At 32.6% G+C, this 27,817-nt stretch overlaps 1 protein-coding gene across 1 annotated transcript; it reads right to left on the minus strand.

Annotated features, from left to right (window-relative positions):
• On the minus strand, positions 1–27,817 carry LOC126769476 (uncharacterized). The gene is made up of 4 exons (XM_050488321.1): positions 27,564–27,817; positions 4,251–4,385; positions 3,952–4,033; positions 1–3,876 (listed from the first exon to the last, which is right to left on the minus strand). The coding sequence occupies exons 2-4, from the start codon at positions 4,373–4,375 to the stop codon at positions 2,467–2,469; spliced, it is 1,617 nt and encodes a 538-aa protein (XP_050344278.1). The 5' UTR covers positions 4,376–4,385; positions 27,564–27,817; the 3' UTR covers positions 1–2,466.

Below are 27,817 nucleotides of genomic sequence, written 5' to 3' on the forward strand. Positions count from 1 at the left end.
TTGTTAATATGAATAAACTTTATTACTACATAAAGGGATATATATTTAACCGCATTGGCGTGTAACAAAACATTCAACAAACACTTTGGAACCAACTTAACACTTTGGGTGCCGACTTATTATGCCCTACAACAAATAAAGACCAGTGTTTCTCAAAACAATTAAAACATTAAATATCTACAAAAAAAAAAAAAAAAATATTCACAATTTAAATCGAACTATTTCGTTTTTAAAATTTATGATATATATATTAATACATAGTCCGATAAAACTTGATAAAAAAGATATCGTTGCAAATCATTGTGCTTAGAATGAAATGATCGTTTTATTTAAAGTGTTTTGTATATTTAAAAACACAATTAAATTTGCAACTATTTAGTTTTACATCTTAAAAAATAATTTGACTATAATCTCTAACCTTCGCCGTAGGACGCTACAGAACGAAGAACATTCCTTAAAATAACGCAGATCTGCCAGCACCATTATTTTACCACTCCACAGACATTATGTTAACGAGAATTAAAATGTAAGCTCTATAATTTTTGTTTAAAAAATTTATATATATATACATATTGAAAATTTATTTATACGTATTTGATTTACCTTCCGTGTATGGCCCCTTCGTAATATATATCTTAACCCTACTATTTTAAAATAAGGCTCTGATTTCGACAAGGCAAAAATTATATTCATAAGATGAATGGTATTTATGTTAACTATCCCAAACCCATGCAGAACACCGATAAATCTCATTAAGGAACCACCGAAGCTCGCCACTTTAACCGAGAACTCAACAATAAATAGAACTATATTATAAAATAATAATAAAAAATCAACAATAGTTTTTAGTTTACCGAAGAACTAACAACAAAAATTTTATCTTACTATACTTAAAAAAAAGAGGATAAAATCCGTAATTTCGGAATGCCAAATCATTTAACTTGTAATACAAGTAGTTAAAATTCATATACTATATCTTTATATACTAATTATTTTTTTACATGTATGGTAATCCTACAGCCTAGCTTGTCTATACTAAATACATTTGGTCTTTGGGTGAGCATGTCACGTTATGGCTTATGTCGTCGTTTGTTACTTTAAATAATATAAGTGCACTTTCCGAATTTAGTACTTGATTATTTCTTTAAAATACTATTCTAGACTAGACCATCGACAAACGCTTCGCACCATTAACATTCTGTTTTTAAATTTCTATGTAACGTTTAGAATCACAGAAGCCTTAAATAAATACATCAAAATTAAAAAAAAAAGAGAAAAACATGAACAAAATTTGAGAAACACTGTTCCACAAAAAAATTAATAACTAAACTACGAACGGTGTAAAATTATAGTTTATTAAAAATAGCTTAAATAAAAAAAGATGCAATGATTTTTTTTTTAATAGTGAAATTCATGAAAAAAATTTCCGACAAACCTCAGGTACCTAATTGGGGACATTACTTTCTTATGTTGCGTCGAAAGAGATTTTTTTAAGAGGATTATTTGACAGATTAACGAGTGATAGAGAAACGATAAAATAAAAGGAAAAAAATTCATTGTTTTTTTCTGCTAAAACTACTTGAAAGTTATCACAAAGGGATATATTGGGGGTTTGACCCACAATAATGACGTTTAGCCTTTAGAGCTACTTACGTTTATATAATATTGATTAACAATTTTACTCCACACATAATATCAATATAATGATATAAATATGAAACTAACGATCATATGCTTTTTTTTTTGTTTATAAATCACATTAGTGAAAATGCCTCAAATATATTATATATATATATAAATTACAATTGCACATAGCAATGCTATAAACAATATATGCTGTTCACCTCCAAAATGCAATGCAGTCTATGCATGTGGTGTCTTATAATGTTCTATACTAATGTATTAAGGCGACTTGAATAATCTAACTTTATACATAATGAGGTTAAAAAATATATTCAATTTATATGTATGACTTATTTTTTTGGCATTTTAAAAAACAAATATATTGTGATGAGTGGCTTGATATACAGTATATTCTTTTTATAAACAAATTTTCATTAATTGACAATTTGATAAAGAAGATATTCTGTACATCGCATTAAGTTAATCATATATATATATATATATATACTTTTTGTTTCAAAATTACACGTAAATAGATTATGCTTTTTTTATTTCTGTGATAAATTGTAACATTAAATATTCTATCACCATTTTTTATTTCTAAAAAGCAGTTCATATCAGCCTAAAACGTCAAATTCAACCTAGTATACATATAATTCTCTATGTTATCAGTAATATAAATAAATTCTATCTCTAATTTATAAAAACTACAATTAAAAGTGTACAATCATATTAATCTTTATGCGTACAATGTAAAAGTAGATCTATATATAAATATGTATTATCTGATTATAAAGTAAATAATTTTTGGAATATCTCATTAAGGCTAGTTGTGATGGTATCTTATACCTGGGAAGCGTTGTCACCGTTCGCTTTGGCGTTGAACTCCGTGTCCTCGATCTTGGACGTGTTGGCGGCGACCTCGGCCAGCGTGGCGAGCGCGAACAGGTCCACGTTGCTGGGCGTCTGGTTGCATATCTCCATGCTGTGTACGACGGTGCACGGAGCCTCGGTGGCTATTTTTATCTCTGGACTAATTTTATTGCCACCGTTCATGCCCATGCTCGATACTAAGCTGTTGATCTCGAGCCTTGTAATACTTATTTTCCTTGGTTTACGCTTCTGGCTACCGATGACGGTTTCCCGCCAATTCTCGGCTGTGTCGCGCCTTTCTTCCAATACTGGACGCAAAACGGAGTTTATTATCTGTGACGATTCGAGTGCTTTTGGTTTAAGATTTATCGTTTTCTTTTTGCGCTTGTTGTCGCGTTTCTTCTGCTGAAACTTTTCTAAGCTAAGGGAGGGTAGCGCTTTAATTTTAGCGTCTAAATCAAAGTCAGCAGCCTTGAATGTTTTGTTTGCATTATTGTCTGGATCGGGCGTGTCGCTATGTTCCTCCTTAATTTCGATATCGACGGACGTGTCGTTTAGGGAGCTATTTTTCAAATCTTCAGTTACTTTCGTTTCCTCGAGTGACGATCCAGGATCGCAACTACAAGAAGCGTTGTAGTCCTCGTCTGGATTACCGTCGGTGCCGTCTCTCCTCTGCCTCTTATTCATTAGCAGTCCCCCAACAGCCATAAACTCCTGATACCTCTTCCCCTTGCACGATCTGTCGGATTTCGAATTCTTTTCGTCTTCCTCTGACAAACTTTTCTGACACCCTTCTTCCTCCTTAAAACACGGTTTATCAACCATATGGTCGATAATTTCTTGGTTGATTTCGGGCTCGTTAGCTGCAGCATAGCGATGCTTTTCTTTCCCTTCGAAATCATCTTCAAACATTTTAGTTGTTTCAGTGAGAGCATTCTGTAATTCCCGTATACTGTCTTCCCTGTTGGATTTCGTACGGTCTACAGTGTTTTGAGATCTGTATTCGATTGGAGATGAGATCGCGTTAAATTTATAAGAAGGAGGTGAGTAGTAGGGGTTTGGAGTTTGAACTTCAGTCTTAGTAGCTAGGAGGCTACTGAGTCCTCCCATTTGAGCTTCGTCCGCTAACTTGCCAGGCGTGAACATCGACAAAGGTTTTATATCAATCTCGGAGCCATTGTCATTTGACTTTTTGTTGTAGTCGTATTTAGTAGAATTGTTATTTGTTTTTTCTAATTCATTTTCCGGATATTCGTTGTTGAGGGGCTCTATATTTTTTTCAGTGGATTCTCGAGGACGCGAGGAGAGAGTGCGTAAAGGTGGTGCGGGCAACTTGTACCATTTGAAGTCTGGATTGGCGCTGAAGAACGCGTCTTTGTACTGGAAAATTTATTAGCATGATTAGTTTCTTAATTCAAAACAATATTAATTAGTTAAAATATTCAAATCATATACCTGTTTAGCAAGACCTGTGTAGCAAGCTTTCTCTTCTTTGTCCAAATTGGCCCACCACTCGCCAAGAATTTTTGTTATAGATCTGTAAATGTTTTATTGGAAATTGATTACATACAGAAAAAAAAGAAATACTATACAACTAATTATCTCAAACTGGAGTAATAAATTGCTTAAAGATCGTGCCAATTAACAAAATTTAAGGAAACATTTGTCGCTAACAAAATTTAATGTTAGTCTTGTATCGCCTTTTCATTCACACTTTGGCATATCAGCGAATGAGGTATATAATTATTTTTTACCTGTTTTCCAAGTTCGGGTATTTATCGCGCACGACGCTCCGGTGTCGTTTGCAGAATATAAGGAAGGCGTTCATAGGCCGACGCGCGTGGTGCGCCGGCTCACCATCGACGTCCTGATCTTGCATGTTGTATTATCTGATGATAAAAGAATTAAATTAATAGTAAGAACTTAAAAAAAAAACATAATGGAAATATTAAAATTGATTTATTCATGTAAATTTTAACAGTCCATATGTCAGACCTTAAAAACTTAATAACTATTATGTATTATTTATAAATATATATCATTGAATCACCATCCATTGTCATGTTGAGAAAAAGCCTATCAGTTAATTTTCATGTCAATATAACTTCCGTATTGTTCCACATACAAGCGCTAGTGAAGTATAATTTGTAAAATAACTCCAAATGATGACATGCTGCGTTATTACAAATCACACACGAATACCTCAAACAATCTATGTATAAATTATGACTAATATGATGTACCGGTATTTTGCAAGAGTTAATAATATCTACGGACGATAATAAACTTGTGTTTTAATAGCTTCCTGATAAAAACTGAAATATGTCGCTCTCGTATATCGACACAGCGTTCAACTAATTATACGTGTATCTATTATAAATTTTTATTTTTTTATTTTTAACGAGGGGACGTGATTTGTAGATATAAGTATATGTAAAAATATTATATATTCATAATCTTATTTGAATAAAACGCAGTTATTGTTTGGTCTTCGTGAGTTTCATATATCCCGATACCCTCGGCGCCACACCCTACACTACAAATATCTATGTAACAGAATATACAGAATTGTGACACTTTAAAAAATCTTCTATAAAAATATATTAGTATGGTAACGCTTACTAATATTATAAATTCAAAAGTGAGTTTGTTTGTTCATATATTTGCTACGCTTTCACGGCTTAAATATTCGAGAGATCGTCATGAAATTTTACATACAGGGATTACAGGTACTCAGGGTACTAAAATATGCCCTTGCCTCCCTTACGAAGCCGCAGGCGGAAACTAGTAAACATTAATGTTATTCAATTGAGCAGGACTTATTATAACGAGCTAATTTAAACTATATACGTCGGAGGAAGTGACGTATTGGACGAACGTTTATATTTTTAAATTATAATTTAATTTTTATTTGATTTGACTCCAGGGTCCAGGATGTTACTGAGAAACTTATTTTTTTTATAGGTCCGACTCTGCATACACGAGTTTAGGATCCGCAGCCTTATAAGCTACGAACACATCTCATAACTCGCACTTTTGATTTCAAGAAGGAACAACCAGTAGTTATACTTGATGGTTAGTTCACTTGGTTAAGTATCAACTACTCATCACATACCATAACTATTCGAAGAGTCAGTGAGCCAGTGTAACTACAGGCACAAGGAATGAAAAGGATGGTTACTATTTCTTAGTGTGCTAATGTCTTGCTCTTGCGCGTTGCGCTGCCTTCCCTTTTTTAGATACATAAATAAAAAAACGGTGACCAACTTTACTCCTAGACGACAAAGCTGCTTCCTCCATCAACAATCCACAATAATCATTGGATATAAGGCGTCATGTCCTATAATAATCGTGTGTGCCAACCCTACAAGTTACAGCACATCAATCGATCGGCAAAACACCCACCTACACAGCCATCGCCTTGTTATTATCTGTTTGTTCATTCTCTTTACTATTACGTATTATTACATAGACAAACATATTTTGAATCTTTTGTTATGTGTAAGTGCAAGTCAAGTAATGGAATTAAAAGTCTTTTTTTTATTCTTTGTTAATTTTAAAGAGGGTTTTTTTTCTAACAAGAAAATGTCACCCTCATATTTACTCATATCATATCATATAATATGTAGTATACATATTTCTCTTTTGCTATACAATTTTAAAAAATAATTATAGTAACTACTATAATATACCTATCAGATTTTGTTATCTACATTTAATACCTTTAGTTACTATTTTAAGTAATGCTTTAGATGCGTCCGAAGACGGAGCTGAAAGTACACTATTATAAAAACCTACTTCATACGTAAAATTAAACTTATGCAAAAATTCTAACCTTTCGGCTTCGTTCCGAACACACTCCCTGATTATTAACAGCATCTTCAACTATACCGCATTCATCGCAATTTGGTGATGTTGTCTTACCCATCATATAAGCAAATTTATTTAACGGGATGTGTTCCGACCGAAGTCGAAAGGCTGTCACAATATCACACCTGCTCATTTTGGCTCCATCTATCCAAATATACCCTGAAGGTTCTGGTTGGATTGTTTTATACCAGATGCCTTTAGTCAGAGAACGCTCGTCAAAAAACTTTTTCCATAGATGTTTGCATCGAAGTTTAGTTTCATATAGAATGTCTGTAAAATGAGGGTTATAATAAGCTAAAATTCCTTCGATGGTTGCTTGTTTGGCTAATGCGTGAACAATTTCATTTCCAGGTAGACCGATATAAATAGCAGGTATCCATTGCAAGATTACATTCTTACTAATTTTTTTCAATTTAAGGATAGAATCCATTACAGCAAAGACGATCGGTGTATCTCGATAAGTCGAGGTGCCTCGAGCCAAATGCTGCAAGGCACTTTTAGAATCAGACAAAATTACGAAGTTATTTAAATTATTAACAGAATTAATATAAGATAAAGAATCCAAAATGGCTATCAGTTCTAAGTGCAATTAGTAGTCTTTAAAATTATCAATTTCAATTAAAAAAAAGCAATAACATGCATTAATGCACATTCATTTATTTATATAAAAACTTCACCGACAATTACCATAGATTATTTCTAGATCACGACCAATGATATCGCGTCAATTCAATGTCAAATTTGTTTATTTGCCTTTATTCATCCCGTGGTTGGAATAGGCTAAAGGACTATACAATTGAAATTGCAATCTAAGCATCGAGTCAACGACCCCAAGTTTTATGACGTGATGAAATTTGTTCATGGCAAAGAAAATACAATCACTGTGATAACGATAGCATACTGATAACATTTCAAACAATGACAATAAAAAGAACAATGTAAATATAATATTAGGAATGTTTTGTGTTATTATGATTTTTAAATTTTTTTATTTTAAATCACTATTTATTAGGAGGTGATTGAATAATGTTGTCTTCTTCTATCGAATATAAAATCAATGATGATTGACAAAGAGAAATTAGTGTTTAACATTATTGTATTATGTAATGTCAGATAGTATCATAATTTTGAAGAGCGCACTCAAAAACTACGGCTATGGTATAACGATTTAAATAATATGGAGTCTATTGACTGTATATAATGTACAATAAAATTTATCAAAGGTTTGTTTCCTATATCTTAACTAATATTAGAATTTCGAAAGTGAGTGTGTATTTATTTGTTACGCTGTCACGTCTTAACTACTCATCTTGAAATTTTCCATACACGTTGTCAGTGGTACAGAAAATGATATAGGTGCCACATAGGCGGAAGCTAGTTATATATGAATATAGATATTTGTTATCTGTTATTGTTTGCAAAATAGTTTGTTTTGATTTTGCGTTACAGGGTCCAGTTGAAAACCAGTGCTGTGTTATAAATACAGCACTGGTTTTACTGAGTAGCTTTACTGAGTGGTATCCTTTTGACACACAACAGTTTACGTGATAATTAGGGCCATGATTTGATTAGATTTGTAGTGTAGGAATAAAATAAATCTTTCTCCTGTGAAAATTATAGTATTCGATATTTGAATTTAGTTTTTATTAAAAACTGTTAACGTGAAAAAGTTGTAACTCGAAAAGTCCATAGTCAACGCGAGTATCAACCGGTCCCGAAGTAAGGTGCGTCCCGCTGCGCGTGCGCTGTTTTCACTTTCGAGGGCCGATGGCCCGCGCCTCGACACACTTCGCTTTTTGGTCAAGGCCGCGACGAACTCTTAACGAGACGATAAATGAAACGAATACTTGTTATGACCTGTTATGAATTTTGATTGAAGCCCTGTTCACTTTAGTTTGGATATATAAAGTATCTTTTTGTGTGACTGACGATGAGATTGTATGGGGAAATCTTTAGCTACAGCAGAACAGGATAACTCCCTTTGGCTTTCCTCTCGAGAAGGTTTGGAGCTTTTTCCTCCGTGCCTTCATCTCTTAAAGGGAAGAGGCCTTAACCCAATATTAGAATATTTACAGGTAATATACGTACATGTATCAAAATTTCATCCGATAATACTGACTTCCTTGCGATCCTACACCGCCAAGCACGAAATAAATTATAAACACAGATTAAGCCAAAGAAAACTCACGACGTTTCCTTCACCGCTGAGCACGAGTTGAATTATAAACAACAAATTGGACATATACAGTTAAATCAGTTTGGAGACGTTTTTGCGTTTGTAGTGGTACGCCATCGGCAGATATATAAATTGACAAATAATACAATACATATTAAACATGATTTTTTATAATGTATTTCTTCAACTCCAGACATTTCGTAATCATCCTCATCTTCTCTTTCATCCTATAAATACGTATCTTAATGATAATTCGTTCTGATATTGTATCTAAGGCTTCATCTCTACCCTGTAATTACTTTTCCTCTTCAATAAACAAACATTTCATTAGCATTCGTATTCATGAAATATTTTTTGCGACGTAAATTTTCACTTTCCCCTATATATTTTATTATGTATTACTAATTAGTAGGAAAATAATGATAGACGAAATGACACTTCTAACGCTGTTTTTACGAGAAGTCGAGGCACGTGGTAGCTGGCGCAAATTGGTTTATTACGGTTTTGGTAACTGTGTGTTACACTATCATAAATGCAAAAACGTCTCTAAGCTGATATATCTGTACATTCGGTTACGATTCATATGTTTTAACGTTATATAAAACTGATGATTGATTCCTTTTTTATTCTCCTTTAAGTAAAAAAATACTTATAAATCACTTAGAAAGAGAGGATAGACAAAGAAAAAAAAAACGAGAGCAGGAAAAACAAATCTATAACATAGCAACTGTATTAAAATAAAACGGTTTTTTATTTATTATTTTTGTATATTAATTCTTTGCCTAAGCCGCTCCAAATAAATGGTAAGCTAAAAATGTATACAGTAATAATAAATTATCTTTAAAGTTAATTAAAATATAATTGTTCATGTACTTCCTCATGTCCTAGCTCAGGATATCCATTAATTGATTCCGATTGATATACATATTATCTTTGAAATGGTCGCTGCAATTTGATCGGCATTAGAAAATTGTATCGACCTTGCTATTGCGCTGAATTGCTTTACAATGTATATTGTTTGCGTATGCGCGTGGACTTTAACATGCAGATACAACTTTTTGACATGAAATATTATGCAACTTTACGCAGCCTTTTTGAAAAATTTTCAAAACAGTTTTCGTAAATCATGAGGAATCGTTAAGGAACTCAGAAGATTATCAAGAGAGATTAGCCAACTACGCAGGAGATATTATAGTGCATAAGTGTGTGCGCCGCAAACACAGGTGCACTCTCTATTCCCGAACTCTCATAATTCGATGACGATGACGGCAATCCGACACGACCGGAAAGAGTTCAGGCGCAGGACCAACGCCTTTACGTGCTTTCCGAAGCACGGGAGTGTGCACACTTCCAACTTCCAGACTCCTTGCTGCTACTGAGAATTTCCTGACAGAAAAACCCAATATCTTTCTATTGGCCCGACCTGGGAATTGAACCCAGGGCCTCCGAGTCTGCGGCCTTACATCAAGCCACTAGACCAACGAGGTAGTCAGTTTTTTTTTCCGTGAATATCTATACTAATATTATAAATGCAAAAGTAACTCAGTATGTATGTTACTGTTATTATTATGTAAGTTAAATTCAATAAATGGTATCCAAAAATTGTTAAAAATCAAAATACGCGTGTACACGGCTCTGATAGAATACGTAACATGAAGGATAATCCCATTCACCACCCAGACAACAGCAAGAATTCCGGCCACTGCAACTCAAAAACCACCAGACATCGATATTTAGAGGTTAAGTTTAATGGGACAAGGTTAATGGTAAAAAAATGACGCAGCTCTTTTAAATTATCCTTGTGAATAAAACAATTTATTTTCCCCATGAATACTATTATAATCATATTATATATAAAAATAATAAAAATGAAGAATTTGTTTGTTTTCTGTTCGAACGCACTAATCTGGAACTGTCTGGATTGAACAATTATTTTTGCATTTGATGGATCAATTCTTGAGGAACGCTTTTATTAAGAGTGAAGATGAATAAGACTTAAGAATTATTAAGGTTTAAAATTTGGTTTTCACAAATTAAATTCGTATACATGTAATTGTGAATGCTGGGCTAAAGGCCTCCTCTCCCTTTTTCGAGGAGGTTTGGAGCTTATTCCACCACGCTGCTCTAGTGCAGGTTGGTGGAATACACATTTGGCAGAATTTCAGTGAACTTAGACACATGCAGGTTTCCTCACGATGTTTTCCTTCATTATAAAGCACGAGATGAATTAAAAATTAAGCAATCACAAATTAAGCATATGAAAATTCAGTGGTGCTAGCCCGGGTTTGAACCCACGATCATCGGTTAAGATTCACGCGTTCTTACCACTGGGCTATTCTCGGCTACATGTAATTAGTATCTATACGGAGTGTCGTTTAATTAAAAAAACATATTTAATCTTCTATGTACCAAACTAATTAAATAAACAATAATTTACTTGTCGATACGATTTTGTGCTAGCCCGTCCTGGTAGGTACAATTCACTCATCACATATACCGTCAAGCAGCAGTAGCTACAGGCACAAGGGACATAACATCTTAGTTCCTAAGGTTGGTGGAGAATTGGCGATGTAAGAATGTGGTGGTTTATATTTCTTACAGCACCAATGTCACCAAATAGCCCATTTCTCCGTCCGCTATTTTATAAAAGAGATACTATATAAATACAAAAAGTAAATAGTATTTGATATATATGATACCAAAAATAAAATATCACAAAACTTTTATTGTTACCCTCCATTGAAACTTAAAGTCAAAATAATTTAATTTAATTTTTTATATTTACTTGGTGGTAGAATTTTGTGCAAGCTCGTCTTGGTAGGTACCACCCACACATCAGTTATTTTACCGCAACACAGCAGTACTTGGTATTGTTTTGTTCCGGTTTAAAGGGTGAGTTACATACAAAACATTTTAGTTCACAAGGTTGGTGGCGCATTGGTGATGTAAGCGATGGTTAACATTTTTTACAATGCCAATGTCTATGGGCGTTGGTGACCACTTACCATCAGGTGGCCCATATGCTCGTCCGCCTAACTCTAGAAAAAAACAATAGTAAAAGGGGACACAGTCAAAATTGAAGTAACAAACAATGACTGCATAGCGAATTTTCTATAAAGGGAAAAGAAAGTTGTCTTTCCGCCAATCGTTTTATTCATATCTAGTTTATTTTATTCATTTTTTAAAGCAAATGTAATGTTCCATCCTGTAAATGTCCCATTGGTAGTCTAAGGCCTCCTATTTTTTAGAGGAGAAAGCTTGGAACTTATTCCACAACTCATTTTTTGGTTTCCTCACGATATTTAAATAGACACTGCCAAACAGGAAATGAGTATAAAAATCAAATTACAATAATAATAATAACGGTTATATTTTTGCAATAAATGTAAAATAATAAAAACATTTTTATATTGAACTACTAAAAGTCAAAAGGTGGCTTCTCACGGTGCGTAATTCTGTAAATTAATATTCAAGCACGGCCGCTGACTTTATTAAATCTTCTGCATATAAAATAAATATATGTATCGCCGTTCGGTTGTCTACCGTTTTTAAATCTCAAACCATCATCAAACAATGTCTACAGTCCATATTGGACTAATGAGCTCAGACAGTACTACAGATGAACTTACTATGCGTAATGTAAATAATCACATTAAATTTTATATGTTTATATATGACTAGCTCCCCGACCCGACTGATTTGACCTGATTTTTATTTTGTAAAATAATGATTTTATCTCGTGTTATTTTAAATCAATGGCATATAAACAATCGCTAAGCGATTTATTCGCCCGTACTGTGTTAATGCATCGTACAACACGCCCTGGTTATTTTTCCACGCGTTCATTTATATATATTTTTTTTAAAAACCTGTAAAAGATAACTTTTTATCGCAAATGCCTTATCAGCAATAATATCTTTTTTTTTTGTTTTTTTTTTTTAATGTTATGATTGAGGACTTATCGTTTTTATTCGTTCTTATTGTATATAGTATTTATTTATATTATATACTTCTAATTTTATATGTATTGATAATATAATTTATTTAATGATATATAATATGTGTATTTTATATTTACATTTATTTATTACTTTGTTTTAATTATATATTAATATTATTTTATTTATTATTAAAGCACAACTTACCTCATGTCCTATGAGTTATTACTTACACCGTTGGTTGCCTGGAAGAGATCTCTATGTCTAACGATAAGATCGCAAAAGTTGTATGCTACTTTTATTTAGGCTGTATACTTGTTTTGTATCATAATTTTCAGTATTTTCAGTAGTATTTTCAGTAAAGTCAAGTATCTCGTAGTATCTAAAACTACTGGTTCAGATTGCAAAGTGTTTACGGCAATATTTATCTTTAAGAAACGTTTAACGTTTAATGTTATTTATATTGATAATAATTATTACTTTGCGATAAATAACTGAAACTAAAGTTGACGCTGTTTTTCTCTATTTTGTAAATAGAAACTGACATGTATAAAAAAAGCTGAATTTAGCTGTCACTGACATTTCAATACTCTTTCTGGAGATTTAAAAATATTTAATGTAATTTTCTCTCCCACCACGTTGACATAATGAAATAAATATCGAAATCAACATATGAACACATAATAGCCTATATCCGTTCTAAATATATAAACTGAAATAATACAATTATTCTATAGATAAATCGCATTAGTAGTTTTCGCGTGAAAACAGAGAAAAAATAACGAACAAAAGTATAATATTATTATGATTATCGTATTAAGCACTTAGAATGGAATCACTTTTCGTTAGATATTCATTCCACTCCTCTGGAATACTAAGAGCTATATTATTTCTAACACAAAGAAAATCTCTTTAAAAACGTCTACGGTGATATTTTATTTTAATTTATTTATAGGTTATTTGGAATTAAACGATCGCCTCCAGGTTATTTCAAATAAATAAAAAGGTTTATATAATTTGGCTATTGTTGTATATTACTTATTGTAACAGTAACAGTAACAGCCTGTTAATGTCCCACTGCTGGGCTAAGGCCTCCTTCCCTATTTTTTTTTTTTTTGAGGAGAAGGTTTGGAGCTTATTCCACCACGCTGCTCCAATGCGGGTTGGTAGAATACACACGTGGCAGAATTTTAATGAAATCAGACACATGCAGGTTTCCTCACGATGTTTTCCTTCACCGTCAAGCACGAGATGAATTATAAACACAAATTAAGCACATGAAAATTCAGTGGTGCTTGCCTGGGTTTGAACCCACGATCATCGGTTAAGATTCACGCGTTCTAACCACTAGGCCATCTCGGCTACGTACGATAAGGTTTGGAGCTTATTCCACCACGCTGGAGCAGCGTGGTGGAATAAGCTCCAAACCTTCTCCTTAAAAGGGAGAGGAGGCCTTAGCCCAGCAGTGGGACATTAACAGGTTGTTACTGTATCGTACATCACTTTCTGATATTACACGATTTCTACGGTGAGTTTCAAGTTTGTTCTTACATAATATTCTTAAAAGATCGCCATTTATTCAGGCAACTAGCCGTACCTTTGTTTCTAGGCAACGATCGTATACATAAGGTCACTCAGATCCGTTTTCAAGGTTTGTTTTCGTTGTCAATAAGTCTTACGATTGATATTAGTGTGCGAAACATGAGAAGGTCACACGCTTTTTGTTCTATTAAAATGTGGTGGGGATATAACATTCCGTTTGAGCTGGTGTAAGCTAGTGTATATTACTTAGTTTTTGATAGTCAAGCAAAAATATATCTATAGTTTTACATAAATGCATTAATTAATAATTAGTAACAAACATAAGAATAAGCTCCAAACCTTCTCCTCAAAAAGAGGTGTGGAGGCCTTTAGCCCAGCAGTGGGACATACACAGGCTGTTACGGTTAGTACGGTAACATAAATAATTATTAAATTAATAATTAATCAAAATTGAAAATAAATCGAACATTTTGTTTAGGCTTTCTTTCATTTTTAGAATGATTAATTTGTTAATATTTTTTTCCTAAATGATGCAGATTTGTTTTTAAAATATGAATGTTTATATAAATATTTCATTTAAAGGTCTCGTAATATAATTCCTGTTAACGTTGGCTTAAGTGATTTAAGTTGGCGCGGATAGCGAAATTTAAGCCGAATGTATACGATTGATTGGAATAAATATTTAATCTATCATAAGCTATCAAGGCAAAGCCTGGATGTTTATTTAAAACATTCTATAGCTGGATAACGATTTAAAGTTATTTCAAAAATGGAATTTAGTTTTTATTTTTTATTTTATTAGATAGGCAGGTTGGTAAGTGGGCCACATGAATGGAAGAGGTCACTTTAGCAGATTACCTTTGCGTATAGTATTTTTTTTCGCAAGTATAACGATTATTAAACTCGCCTATTTACATATACCCTTTATATACCTTCTAATTTCCGCTCGAGTGTGATGTCGGAAGGTATTAGGTACCCCTTATCCTTTTCTGTACACTTGACAACGTGTATGTAAACAAACTCACATATGTAATAAGTATATAACTTTGACGAAAATCAATCGATTATTTCAATACGAAAATACAACTCAAATAATATCTAAACCAAATAGGTTTTATTAACTTAAAAAAGGCGCACAAAAAGAAAAAAATGTCTTTAATATAGTCAAGGAAAAAACATTACTTATATTACGAGTTAAATTTAACAATTCGAATAATAAATTAGTAAATAACTACAAAAACTTTTGGTTATTTTATCGAAGAGGAAACCGGTTAACAGTTATCACTCGCTGTGGTATTCAGGCTAGGTTAACATATATCAGTTATAACAAGCAGTCCGTTCATTTATAATTTGAATGTACGAGTAAATATCGAATTTAGTTCTGGAATAGCTCAACGAAAAGTCGACAGTGACATGATCATTTGGGCTATTTTCTACATTTATTACATACGCTTTTCGTTTTATTGGGACAGAAATATTGATTCAATTGAAAAAAAATATCTAAAGGCTGAAATTAATATAAGGTTTAATAAGACAATGCCGCTTCTATGCTGGTATCGTGTGATCGAAGGGCGTCTATGGCGCACCTGGAATTATACACTATCGGGCATCCACTACAAAACTAAGATCCCGAGTTTGCAGCGGAGCAAAGACATCCGCATTATACGATGATAACGCACGGTATCCTACGAGGCGGCAAAAGACGTAACGCTGTTTCCGTGCTTAGACATTCTAACTAGTTATAAAAGCAGACCTACGTCACCATCGTCCCCAAGTCACAATCGTGTGTGTGTTAATATTGTAGCGACGAGCAGTAGTGTCGGCGATGCTTCGCAACGAAGGTATCTTTAACTTAAAAAGATAATTCACTATGCTGCCCTGCGATCAATGTGAGGTCGAACCGCCTCCAGCATCACCAGGCCAGCGATAAATGCACGTAAACATCAGAACAGTAGCAAAACTATAACCTGGTAGTGTTGTATTTACATGAGGTTAATACATATTGCAACCGCAAATAAATAATTAAATGGGATAAAGGCGAGCAAATGATATTTTACATAATAAGAAAGCGTTATAACGACAAGATATATGTTTGTTATTGTAAATTTTCGTCAACACGCTTATAATTAGATCACTTTTTTGGCACTCGCCTATAAATAGGTAATAATGAAATTTTAATGAGCAAATGTTTGTGAAAACAATCGTTGAGAATGACATTGACGTGATTTTAACGTTATGTAAAGTTTTGTACATAAATGCCTTTTTATTTTCCATGAGTTGGTTGAATATTTGTTGCTTTCTTATCGTTTGACATATCTAAAGGTTAGGTGATATCAGACACATTCACTCTTAAGAACGTTCGCTCGAGTGAATATTCACTTCTATGCCGAATGCCAATATCCGACGTTATTGGATCGGTTCACTTTTGTTTCATTTTTATTGTTTATCAATTGAAATGTCAATTTGAGCCGAAGAGCAAAATAAAATATGGAAATAAACGAAAAAAGAACTCTCTGATTCTACCTTAAGAAGTTCATTTTGACGTTTCACTCTTTGGAAGCTCTTAGGAGGATATGCCTTTGTTCAGACTCGCACAATTTCAACCAACCTTTGAAGCAAAACCATATTACGAAGTTATTTTTATTTCAAAACAACACGTATTCGATTAGTAATTTCAAATCAAATATTGTAAACAAAGCAAATATAAAGAGTTCAATAATTCGATTTATTTTCTTTTGCTCCAGTGATTCTAATTATATTCAAGCAGCAATCAAAACAAAAGTTTGATCGATTAGCTACTCTGAGAAATCGATGTCGATATCTTTCAAAACCGAATTTTTGATCCTGTCAATATATGTCTTAGAATTGGTTTGTAAGTGCGTATTTTTAAATAGAACAGTCAGAGTGTGTGCGCTAGAAAAGATGCACTCAATGCCCTCATAATCCGATGGAATGGCTATTTGACTAACGGCTGTACCTTCGAGGTTTTCTTCACGGAAAAATCCAAAAATAAAACTTTCCTGGATCCTGGATCTTCAGAATCTGCATTCGATAAAATAATCAGTATGGTAAGATCCAACTCACTGTTAATATCATTTTCTGTTCAAAAATCAAATGGCCCAGGTAATAGTAGCTATATATAGCTTTCATATATATGAAAGATGATGCCTATATGTACATTGTAAACAGTAAACTATTGCTTCAATAACAGTATTAATGTTCCTTAAACCATGAGGTAATATGTCGAATACTGGAACTATGTGGTAAAATGTGCCCTAGTGTCTGTTATTAGAAAAGCCCGTCTGTTCATAGTTAAGGTAGCACATGCTAATGACATTGAAACACCCTTCACAGTCACGGGCCATACACAAAGCCTTATAACAACACGGTCAATGCCCTTTCAAGGAAGGACGCTATGTCCCTAATGCCAAAGATTGCACAATAACCTTATCACGGGAAGAACTCATCTGTTTTCATAGTGAATCACTCACATCTAACGACATTATAACACCTTTTTCACCCACAACATCACATCGTCGCTGAACCAAAGAAAGTAGGTCATCAACTGATTACTTTATTTAATCAGACAACTGTTGAAAGGAAAAGTGAAGATAAAAAATGCACAAGATTAGAACTATTATCATCGGGTTTTATTCCCGTATTTTTTTTATATATTCTGCGTTTTATATTTAAATGATTGAAAAGTGTATCTATTGAGTTTCTCTACGTATATTATCGGTGGTGATAACTTTTTTTGGAATCGATTTTTGTAAAATTTCCAAAAACAAAAGCTGCTAAGCTCCGGGATGATCAGCTTTAGCTTTTAAGGAACTCACTTGAATAGTGTATCTTGAGATTTTGATTTTGAGATAAATCTTGATAGGTTATATTTAGAAATGCCGTTTAAATTACCTAGATAGGAATATTTAATAGAAATGTTTATCTGGGTACAATTATATTCACTAAGACTATATCTAGTACATCAATAGCAATGTAATTACAATTATTCATGACGTTATAATATTGCAAGACATACGTACATTTGGACGAATTGTGATGTATTCAGTCCTAATTACTTGTCTTGCAAAGAATATAAAGAAAGATACTTTGTCACGCCATTACACTCAAACGACGACGTTATGAAATAAAACTTGGCAAATAGAATTAAATGGATTTAAAGTATTCCTTGTTTAAAATAATGACCGAAACTAATATACTTCAGCTTATTTAAATCTAGTGAAGCGAACATTTAATAACTACTTTGAAAAGTAACTTGATAGTAATCCGCGAATATCACAGCGATGGGAAGAAAAATCTCTTGTTCAATATCAGGATTGTAACTTGTTCCTCAACGCTACTCCACGGATTAATAAGTTTATCTTTTATCCAATTTATTTGCTCCATCCTGACGTTTTTAGCTCCAAGTACAAGATGAATTATAAACAAATTTAGCACGTGAAAATTCGATGCGGATTCGATTTTTGTTGTCAGTATTGCCAATTGATTTGTAAGACGCGCTTTTCATCTCAAATTTATCTTTTATCAACTCAACAGCCTTACTTATAAACGTTGTTTAGCGAGTGATTAGTTAAATAATGCTGTCTTCTTCTTTCAAATGTCAAATCAATAATGACAGAAAGGGAGAGATCAATGTTTAACTAAACAGTCGCTAAGCAACATAAGGCCGTCATTCTTTATAAATTAATGCGTTTGTTTGCATTACATTTTTGATTGGGGCCGGGCATTGCGTGTTATTTTTAACAAAAAGTTTTGCTTGTGTTTTTCATTGAGAATGCATGCTAAAATAAAGCATACATAAGAAATTATTTTAAAAATTCTGTTAATGGCTATATCGGCTATTTAAAAATAAAATGTATAGATATGACTCATACCTACTTAAACACCCATGGATTGTAAATAAGCCTATCTCCAATGGACAAGCGTGCTTCAAGACCTCGTCATTGACTTCTAGACATTATTGTTGACAAGCGCAAGCCTATCCACCAATAAAAAAATACCTCATTTGAGTCGAGCGTCAGCGAGTAATCTCGCTATATATATATCTATAATAAATTACACACGCTATCGGTTTCTTTTTAAATGTATAAATACCATCTAAGATAAAATTATAAAGCTTTGTGCTGTCAGTAAAAGAAAAATATTTACCTAATCGTACAAACATAATCGTCATTATTATAACAGTAATAAAGCACAACCCTGGACATACTCAGTTTAACATCCGTGGGTCAAACAGTCCGTTCGAGGTATATCGTTCAAACACAAAAGAATCTACTCGTAATAATGCAATAATAGACCAATTGATTAACTGTTTTTCAAGTTTACACTGCAGGGAATACCCGTTTTAAAATTATTCGGTAAAACAGTTCGCCGCCCGACATTTCTCTGAATCGGAAGTTTTATCGACAATAATTATATTATATTTAGCGGTTATACACTTATTATTTCATAGATGAATATAACATACAACGCGGTATGTATATCTAGGTTGGTATAGGATAGAAATAAAACGTACTAAGAATTACAGTTAATTTCGCAATTATTATTGGCATAATTCAAGGCTTACAAATTTTACTTAAACTGTAATGTGGAAGAAAATTATAAAAAGTGGGCCTAATAATAACATATATTTTAGCGAATTTGTTATGTTATTAATGTATATGTATATAAAAAAATATTTATTTTTAAAGATGGCAATAAAGGCCTCTTCTTTTAACCGAAAATATATATTCTATCTTTTTTTTTATAATGTCGACGCGTTATGAGAGTAAAATAGGTTGACTGGCTTCACAAACGAATCTGTAGAATGTCTAGTTGAAAAATCAAAATACTCTTCATTCAAGTTAAAGGCTTTATAAAACACTTGGTAACGTCATATTACAGTATGTATTAAATGTACTATCACATAATATTATCATGTATTTAAAAGCTTATTTTAGTGCAAAAAGAGGGCACAATGTATCTAAAGGTCACTCACTAGACATGGTCAGTACTTTTTTTTTTTTTTTTCGCGCAATAGCGTTGAATTGAATTCTGTAGGTAATTCTTATTTTAGTTCGACCTACAAATTACCTTGGAACTATCCGAGTTATTTTTGTATTCAATTAAATATAATCCTTCGCTTTAGTTTGTTTATCAACGTGAGTCTGATATATTAAATAAATATGTGTTTTACTATCGGTTTTAATTAAACAATATACGATTGTGAAGTTTTATATGATAAGAAATGGTAAAATACTAATAAATCACGTTTAGTTTATCAATGATTGAAATTTATAAAACCATTTAAATTATTATCTTTACAATTTAACTTTCACAATATGTTTATATAACATATACAAGGTAGGCGGACGGACAAATGGGCCACCTGATGTTAAGTGGTCACCACCGTTCATAGACATTGGCATTGTAAGAAATGTTAACCATCGCTTACATCGCCAATGCGCCACCAACCTTGGGCACGAATATGTTATGTCCCTTGTGGTTGTAGTTACACTGACTCACTCATCATTCAAACTTATCAGACATCTAGAATATCTGATGAGTGGGTGGTACCTACACAGACGGATTTTCACAAAGCCCTTCCACTTGTCTACCGTTTGTCTGTGTGAACTTTAACCGCAATAAACAAATATTAATTCTGATATACACATAACTACATTCTACATATGGTAATTTTAAGGTTAAAAATATTAAACTTAGATTTACTTACACATCTTAAAAGGCTTAGGATATACTTTTAATCTTTCTTTTCTAAATTAATATTAAATTTTATTTTATCTTATTATACTAGGATCTCCAACAAGGAAGACACATGACACATGAAATTTAAAATGATACGAAGTAAACAACTAAAACAAAACACAAAACTTCTTATGTTAATTGACTAAAATTTAGGAATAAAATTTGAAAAGCTAAAAAAAAAAGTAATACAAATAGAATAAATTAATGAACGAACGAACTTTATTTTAAACATTGCCTAAGATATTTTTTATATTTACTTAGATTAACGGCAATATCCAAGTTGTTGCTTTTTGCGAGTTCATTGTATTGTCTACATATTCGAGCCGTACCAGATATGTCCGAGGTTAGTTTTAAATGTGGGTATTTGAAAGAAGTTGTAGGCGCTAAGTTGGGGCAAACGAGACGGAATATGAATATTTAAAGATGAAATTAATTCGTTGCAGTCAATGCTACCATTAAATAGCTTATGAAGGAAAACAAGATAACACGTATGTATTTTTAAAATAAAAACCCTATATACTTTACGTTTAGTGATTGGGCTGTTCGGCTTCGAACTTTAAAAACAGTAAGAAATTAATTAAATTTTATAACATGAAGCTAAAAAATTCTGTAGATCGTTTTAAATTTACCTATTATTAAATTTTAAACTCGTGTTTATTTTTTATAAATAAGACTTGCTGTACAGTATTATATAAATGATACAAAAGCTTAGTTACTATTTGTTGATGTTCATACAGTATACTTTAATATAATTGTATATGATTACATCGACTGCCTCGTTGATCTAGTGGCTTGATGTAAGGCCGCATACCCGGAGGTCCTGGGTTCAATTCCCAGGTCGAGCCAAAAAAAAGTTATTGGACTTTTCTGTCAGAAAATTCTCAGTAGTATCCCGGAGTCTGGAAGTTGGAAGTGTGTACACTCCCGTACCTCGGAAAGCACGTAAAGCCGTTGGTCCTGCGCCTGAACTCTTTCCGGTCGTGTCGGATTGCCGTCCCATCGGATTATGAGAGTGAGGGAATAGAGAGTGCACCTGTGTTTGCCTACACTTGTGCACTATAATATCTCCTGCGCAGTTGGCTAATCTCTCTTGAGATTGACCGCTGTGGTCTGGAGGACATTATTATTATTATATGATTATTACATGTACATTTTTTGGTTGATGAAAAAGAGTAACTACTGAGTACCTTGTCAGTTCTTCTCGTAAGATTTCACATTCCGAACCGGTAATATTTTTATATTTAAGTTTTGTTCAATGATGATTCAAACGTGCCTTCTGAATAAAGTACATTTTGATTTCATTTAATTTGAATGGAAGGGCTATTATTGGCTGGCAAATTGAAAAATAAAATAATTTAATTATAAAATAAAGCAATTGAGTCGGTAGACACTTTTTTATTGTAGTATGCATTTATGTTAATTCTTAATATAAATTAAATTCCGATGAAATAGCAAAAGAGCTAAATTGAATGTAATTAAGAGTACTTGTGGGAAACCTAATAAGCAAGCGTTGACAATCGAATTGAACGCAAGTATTTAATATATAAAGGAGGAATGAGAGCGGAAATGTCTTTGAAATGTATCTGATAAAATACCAACTGAAATAACATCAAAATCATAAACCATGAGATGAGATACAAGACTATCGTAGTGCAAGGAACGATGTATCAAAATTGAAAATTGAATTATAAATGAAACAAGTCATTATGAATTATTTAATCAATTTTAAACCGAATTTTCGTTGAGATAAAGTATATAATTCCTGTGAGTTTCTATCGCCGATGGTAAACTTTCGTCAATCAATAAACAAGTGTAACGCTTCTATATGGAATAAAGATTTTGCATTTGAATCGAATTAGTGAAATTATTTAATTAATGTTACTATCTGCCCATCCGCCTACCTATAAAGTAAAAAGATAAAATGATAAAGTAGTTTTCATTTATTGAAACCGGTTCATGAAGTATACAATAAAAGTAACCAATAATAATATTAAGGCTTGTTTTCAATGTCATAATGAGGTTGTGTAATTAAATGAACAGTCAGACAACATCTGTTGATAAATTGTCTCTCCATATTGATTCGAATAATTGAATCCAAGTGTTTTACACGTAATTGTTGTTCTCAATGCCAAATTTTCACATGGAACATTTGATGCTATTGTTGAATGTTGGTTAATGAACCAGTGACGAGTTATATTAAGATACAGTTTCTAAATGGGATTCCCCCATTTAACATGGTAATCTATTAAAAGAGTAACTGACTGACTAATATTAAAAGAATAACAACGCACAGCCCAAACTACTGGGGCTGACACCATGAAAATTTGCATTTAATAAGTAGGTTAGCAATGAGGAAGGATTTTTGAAAATCATAATCCCTATGGTAGTGGATAAAACGGATACCAGTTTGTATGAAAATCCTTAATTTTTGAAGAAAGAACAATTCTGAATTAAGACGAGAGCGAAGCCGCGCTTAAAGCGCTTATGTATGCTAGTATATATAAGGTAGAACCAATGGTATTACTGACAATCACTTATTTAATAGATGTATTTTTATTAAAATTATGGTATTAAAATTATGGTATAATTAAGCGGAAGGGTGACAACAATTTAATAAACCAAACGCTTTGATTGTAATTGATCACTGTTAAAATTATTAATGGCTTCGAAGTTTGTTCAAAAGCCTTATAATATTAGTAAAACAATCCTTTGAAGAGATCTTTCAAAATTCTCAGAAGTGTAAACTGAAAAATAGCTAAATAACTAAATATATAAAAGTACGGTTGTTGAATGTAGTCGTTTTATAATTTCAAGTAATTTAAAAAATTTCACCTTCTAATCTAGAACACAGTACACAGCAGTACTTTGTAAAAGGTTAAATTTTGATGTTGGTGATTAAACGAGAACTGGCGATGACACAACAGAGAAATAACTGGGTAGCCGAATGAATTTATACAAGCCGTTATACGGAGATATCTGAATTTGAGCTGAACGCTCTGAATGAATAATATGTTGGCTACAATATAATTAGGTTTTGGTTATGTTATGTTATGCACAGTGACGTGTTTTCCCTAAGGGCTACATTTCTAAAGGGGCACGGGGGGCAAATCTCCATGCCACTGCCGGTCACCTGTGTCTAGACACTGACATTGCTAGAGTTCAGCAGATATCTGATATAAGTAACTGACCTCGAGATCTCAGATGTTGGGATTCACGTGTCTATTATTACACTGACTACGAGGGAATCGGTATGAAATCATGTTGGTTTGCGGTATGATCTCGATTGTGTACGTAAATTATATACTAATAGGATACTGAACATTGAATGCAATTACGATGTACTTAGTCATTATCCTTAGATTTTTTTACACGTCAGATTATAGACATAAGCATATAAAATAGAACAAAACGAAATGTTTGAGTGTGATTAGGTTGATAGGATTTTTTTTAATGTAACCGGGGGGGATGGGAAGTGACTACAACCGCCCATGGATACTAGCAACACCCGAGGGCTTGCAAGTACGTTGCCGGCCTTTAAAGAAGTTGGAGGGCTGATAAAATGGACATCTTATTTTAACAGTTAACAGTTTCAAGTGTTCGGGTTCAAAGATAATCCTAGAACGATTTCTATGCATTAGATTCAGCAGTGCTCTTCAGTAAGAACTCACTTAATTACCCATACATCAAATGTTCACAATCGACTCATGATATACCATTTTGATGCGTGTGTTTTTGAAATATAACTATTATGGTCAATGTCGCATATCTTTCGACATTTCACGAAGGTTTTATACAGTGAGTTGCGATTTTGTTCTTACAGTATTTATCGTAAAACCGTTCATTTACCATTCGCTAGAACAAACAAAAGTATATAAATTCACTAATACTTGTTCAAATAACATTGGATACGATGTTGATATCTTTATAGGTTATGTTGCCTCATTAAAAAATACCTTGAATTTATGCAGTTTTGTGAACAAAATATAATAATAATAATAATAATAAATAATCTTTATTCACATACAAAGTTACAAAGTATAATGAAGTCCCTGATTTCTGAGTTAGGCTCAAAGACCTGTATTACAGAAATCAGTGTCCTCTCTCATATTTTTTAGTGTCATATCGTTCTATGTAAATAAAAATAAGTGATTAATAATTATTTAATACTGTATATTAGTGTGGAGTGTGTAGGTATGTGTGTGTTTTCATGTGTGTATGTATGTGTATATGTGTAATTTGTTTCACAAAATATTATAGCAACAACAGTTCAGTTTGTTCATAATCTAGTCCTAGTAGCCAATTTAAAAAAAAAAAAAACTTAAATAAATAAAGCTACATACATATTTCGGAATAAATTCAGAAACGAGCTCTGGGCTAAGATTTAAAAGATACATGTAATACCCATACACAGCTTTAAATTATTTAATTTCTAACTTACAACAACTAAGTTCAAGGTCAACTATCAATCGAAAATATTGAGGGTAAGCCTACAGCACTTAAGGGTGAATCAAATTAACAAAATTCGAAGTTGGATTAAAGTAAAGCCAAAACAATTTTTTTTTTTTTTTTATAGAATAGGAAGGCGGACGAGCATATGGGCCACCTGATGGTAAGTGGTCACCAAACGCCCTTAGACATTAGCATTGTAAGAAATGTTAACCATTGCTTACATCACCAATGCGCCACCAACCTTGGGAACTAAGATTTGATGTCCCTTGTGCCTGTCATTACACTGGCTCACTCACCCTTCAAACCGGAACACAACAATATTAAGTATTGCTGTTTTGCGGTAGAATATCTGATGAGTGGGTGGTACCTACCCAGACGAGCTTGCACAAAGCCCTACCACCACAATATATTATTCAAGTACCGTCGCCGTACTTCGAGTGATCTTTGTAGAATATTAGATGATCATCGTAATAATAAGCACCGGAGTAGACCGTGCACGGCAAACAATAGACCAAAACGGAGGTCATATTTAATAAATTATTTTTCTTTTCTTTTTAAGTTATAATACACTCTCTGTCGTCTGTTATTATTTATTAATATTTCATCATGTTGTAAAAATCAGGTAAAAAATTTTTAAACTTAAGCCAATTTAAGTTTTACATTATTTAAGTTAAACAGGAAAAAAAATTAAATATCATACGGCATTCAAAATAATAATAGGAAATATGTTACGAAAAGATTTAAGGAAGTATTATTTTAATATACTTAACAATACAAAAAAAAATGGTGATCGGAATATATGATATATGATTATTAATCCAATATTATTCATATCTTTTAATATAATTGAAGTAAATTTATTATAATGTGTTAAAAATCGAAGCGGGGATAGAACTACTATTTTGATAAATCATACAAATTATAGGTTAGTTGTTGTTTAAATCAATTTGATTATACGTATCCGCCATATAATACATATATACACAGATAATAAATAAATCGATACACCCAAGTGAATTGTGTATGATATTTTTTGTTAAGACTTTAATTACATAAAATGGATAGCAATTATTAAAACTCAGCTGTGAGATTTATTTTAATTTACAGGAGGTGATTTGGACGTGACATTTTTCTATATTTTTCGATTTATATAACACAAAAATTATATCAATAGTTAGGTGTGCCGGTATAAGAAATACACAAGCCATTTTACATCGAAGCAGTTGAGCTATATACATCATTTAACTTTATATATTAATCGCAAAATCTATGAAAATAAAGGAGATATATAAGCTTTATTAAATACAGCAATAAGGACGGTAATCATGTTAATAGCGGATGGCACCTGTAAAATATTCATATCCGTTGTAAGCACCGCCATATTGAGACACGTGACCAATAAAAATGTATATAACTATCGCAATGCATGGATACAGATTAAAAATAGTCGCGAAATAAAATCGTTAAAATAAAAAGTATAAAATTAATTTTGTTCAACAATATAACAGGAATTTGTTCAATCGTTACTTTATCAATTATACCCGTTAATATTGAACGAATCATTAATTATAATATTATATATTTACTTAAGTACCTACTTATCGCTTTACGGAAAAAAATAACCCACGATTTGTTTATCTGTGATTCTTACATTAAATAATTTCATGATTGCTAGGAGATAACTTCGACAGTCGACACTAATGAGTTGTTATTCTAATTGTATTTGGAGGATTACGCCCACAAAGGCAAGATGTTACATATATGTACTTGTATGACGCTACAATAACAGAAAAAAAACAACGTCCATAATTAAATTCTATAGATGTATGTTAAAACGCTATTGCATGACGGTACGAAGTTATTTAACGTTCATTAAAATATAAATAGTCAACGTTTTCATCGTAAATCCTCGCCCGTTTTCACAAATATCATCGTTAGCAACAATATTGAATGTTTTATACAAAACAATACTTTCTATGAGTCGAGAGCGTTCCATTTTTAGTCAAGTGCGTGCCGTTTTCGTTTTTTAGTTGCCAAGCGGAATGTCGTCCTGAATTCATGATAAATGGATGAATTCAATTCCCATGATATCGATAGAAAGTGATGGTAACTCTAATCAGTCAATTGGCCCAGCGACGATGTGATTTCTGCTGCATAATTTTCAAGGGCATAATAAGATGCCAACTTCTCGTTCAGTATGGAGGGTTCCTGCGCTCGAAAAGCGATTTCCCTACGAATCATGAATGAAACTAGCATTGGCCTAAGACTTATATATTCACAATTAGCCATCGATTTATTAAATTAATAGAGGTATAAAAGAAAATACTTACGAACTCGGCAGCAATACGTGTATCACACTCATGACGTCATTTGACGCAACACAAACCCGAATATTTGAACGAAATGTATAGTAACAGTGGCGAAAACAGCACATAAATCAATTATACACTATACTTTATTAGATACAGAACTATCGTTAAGTCATTACAAGCGATTTAGGACATTTTAAAATATTTATTTGTTGTCACTGACTCCAGTTTTGACAAGATGGTCGCGCACCGACTGTTTTGCTTTGGTTGTCAGC

The sequence above is a fragment of the Nymphalis io genome, chromosome 7, assembly GCF_905147045.1.
Source record: "Nymphalis io chromosome 7, ilAglIoxx1.1, whole genome shotgun sequence".
In the NCBI taxonomy this organism is placed as follows: Eukaryota; Metazoa; Arthropoda; class Insecta; order Lepidoptera; family Nymphalidae; genus Nymphalis; species Nymphalis io.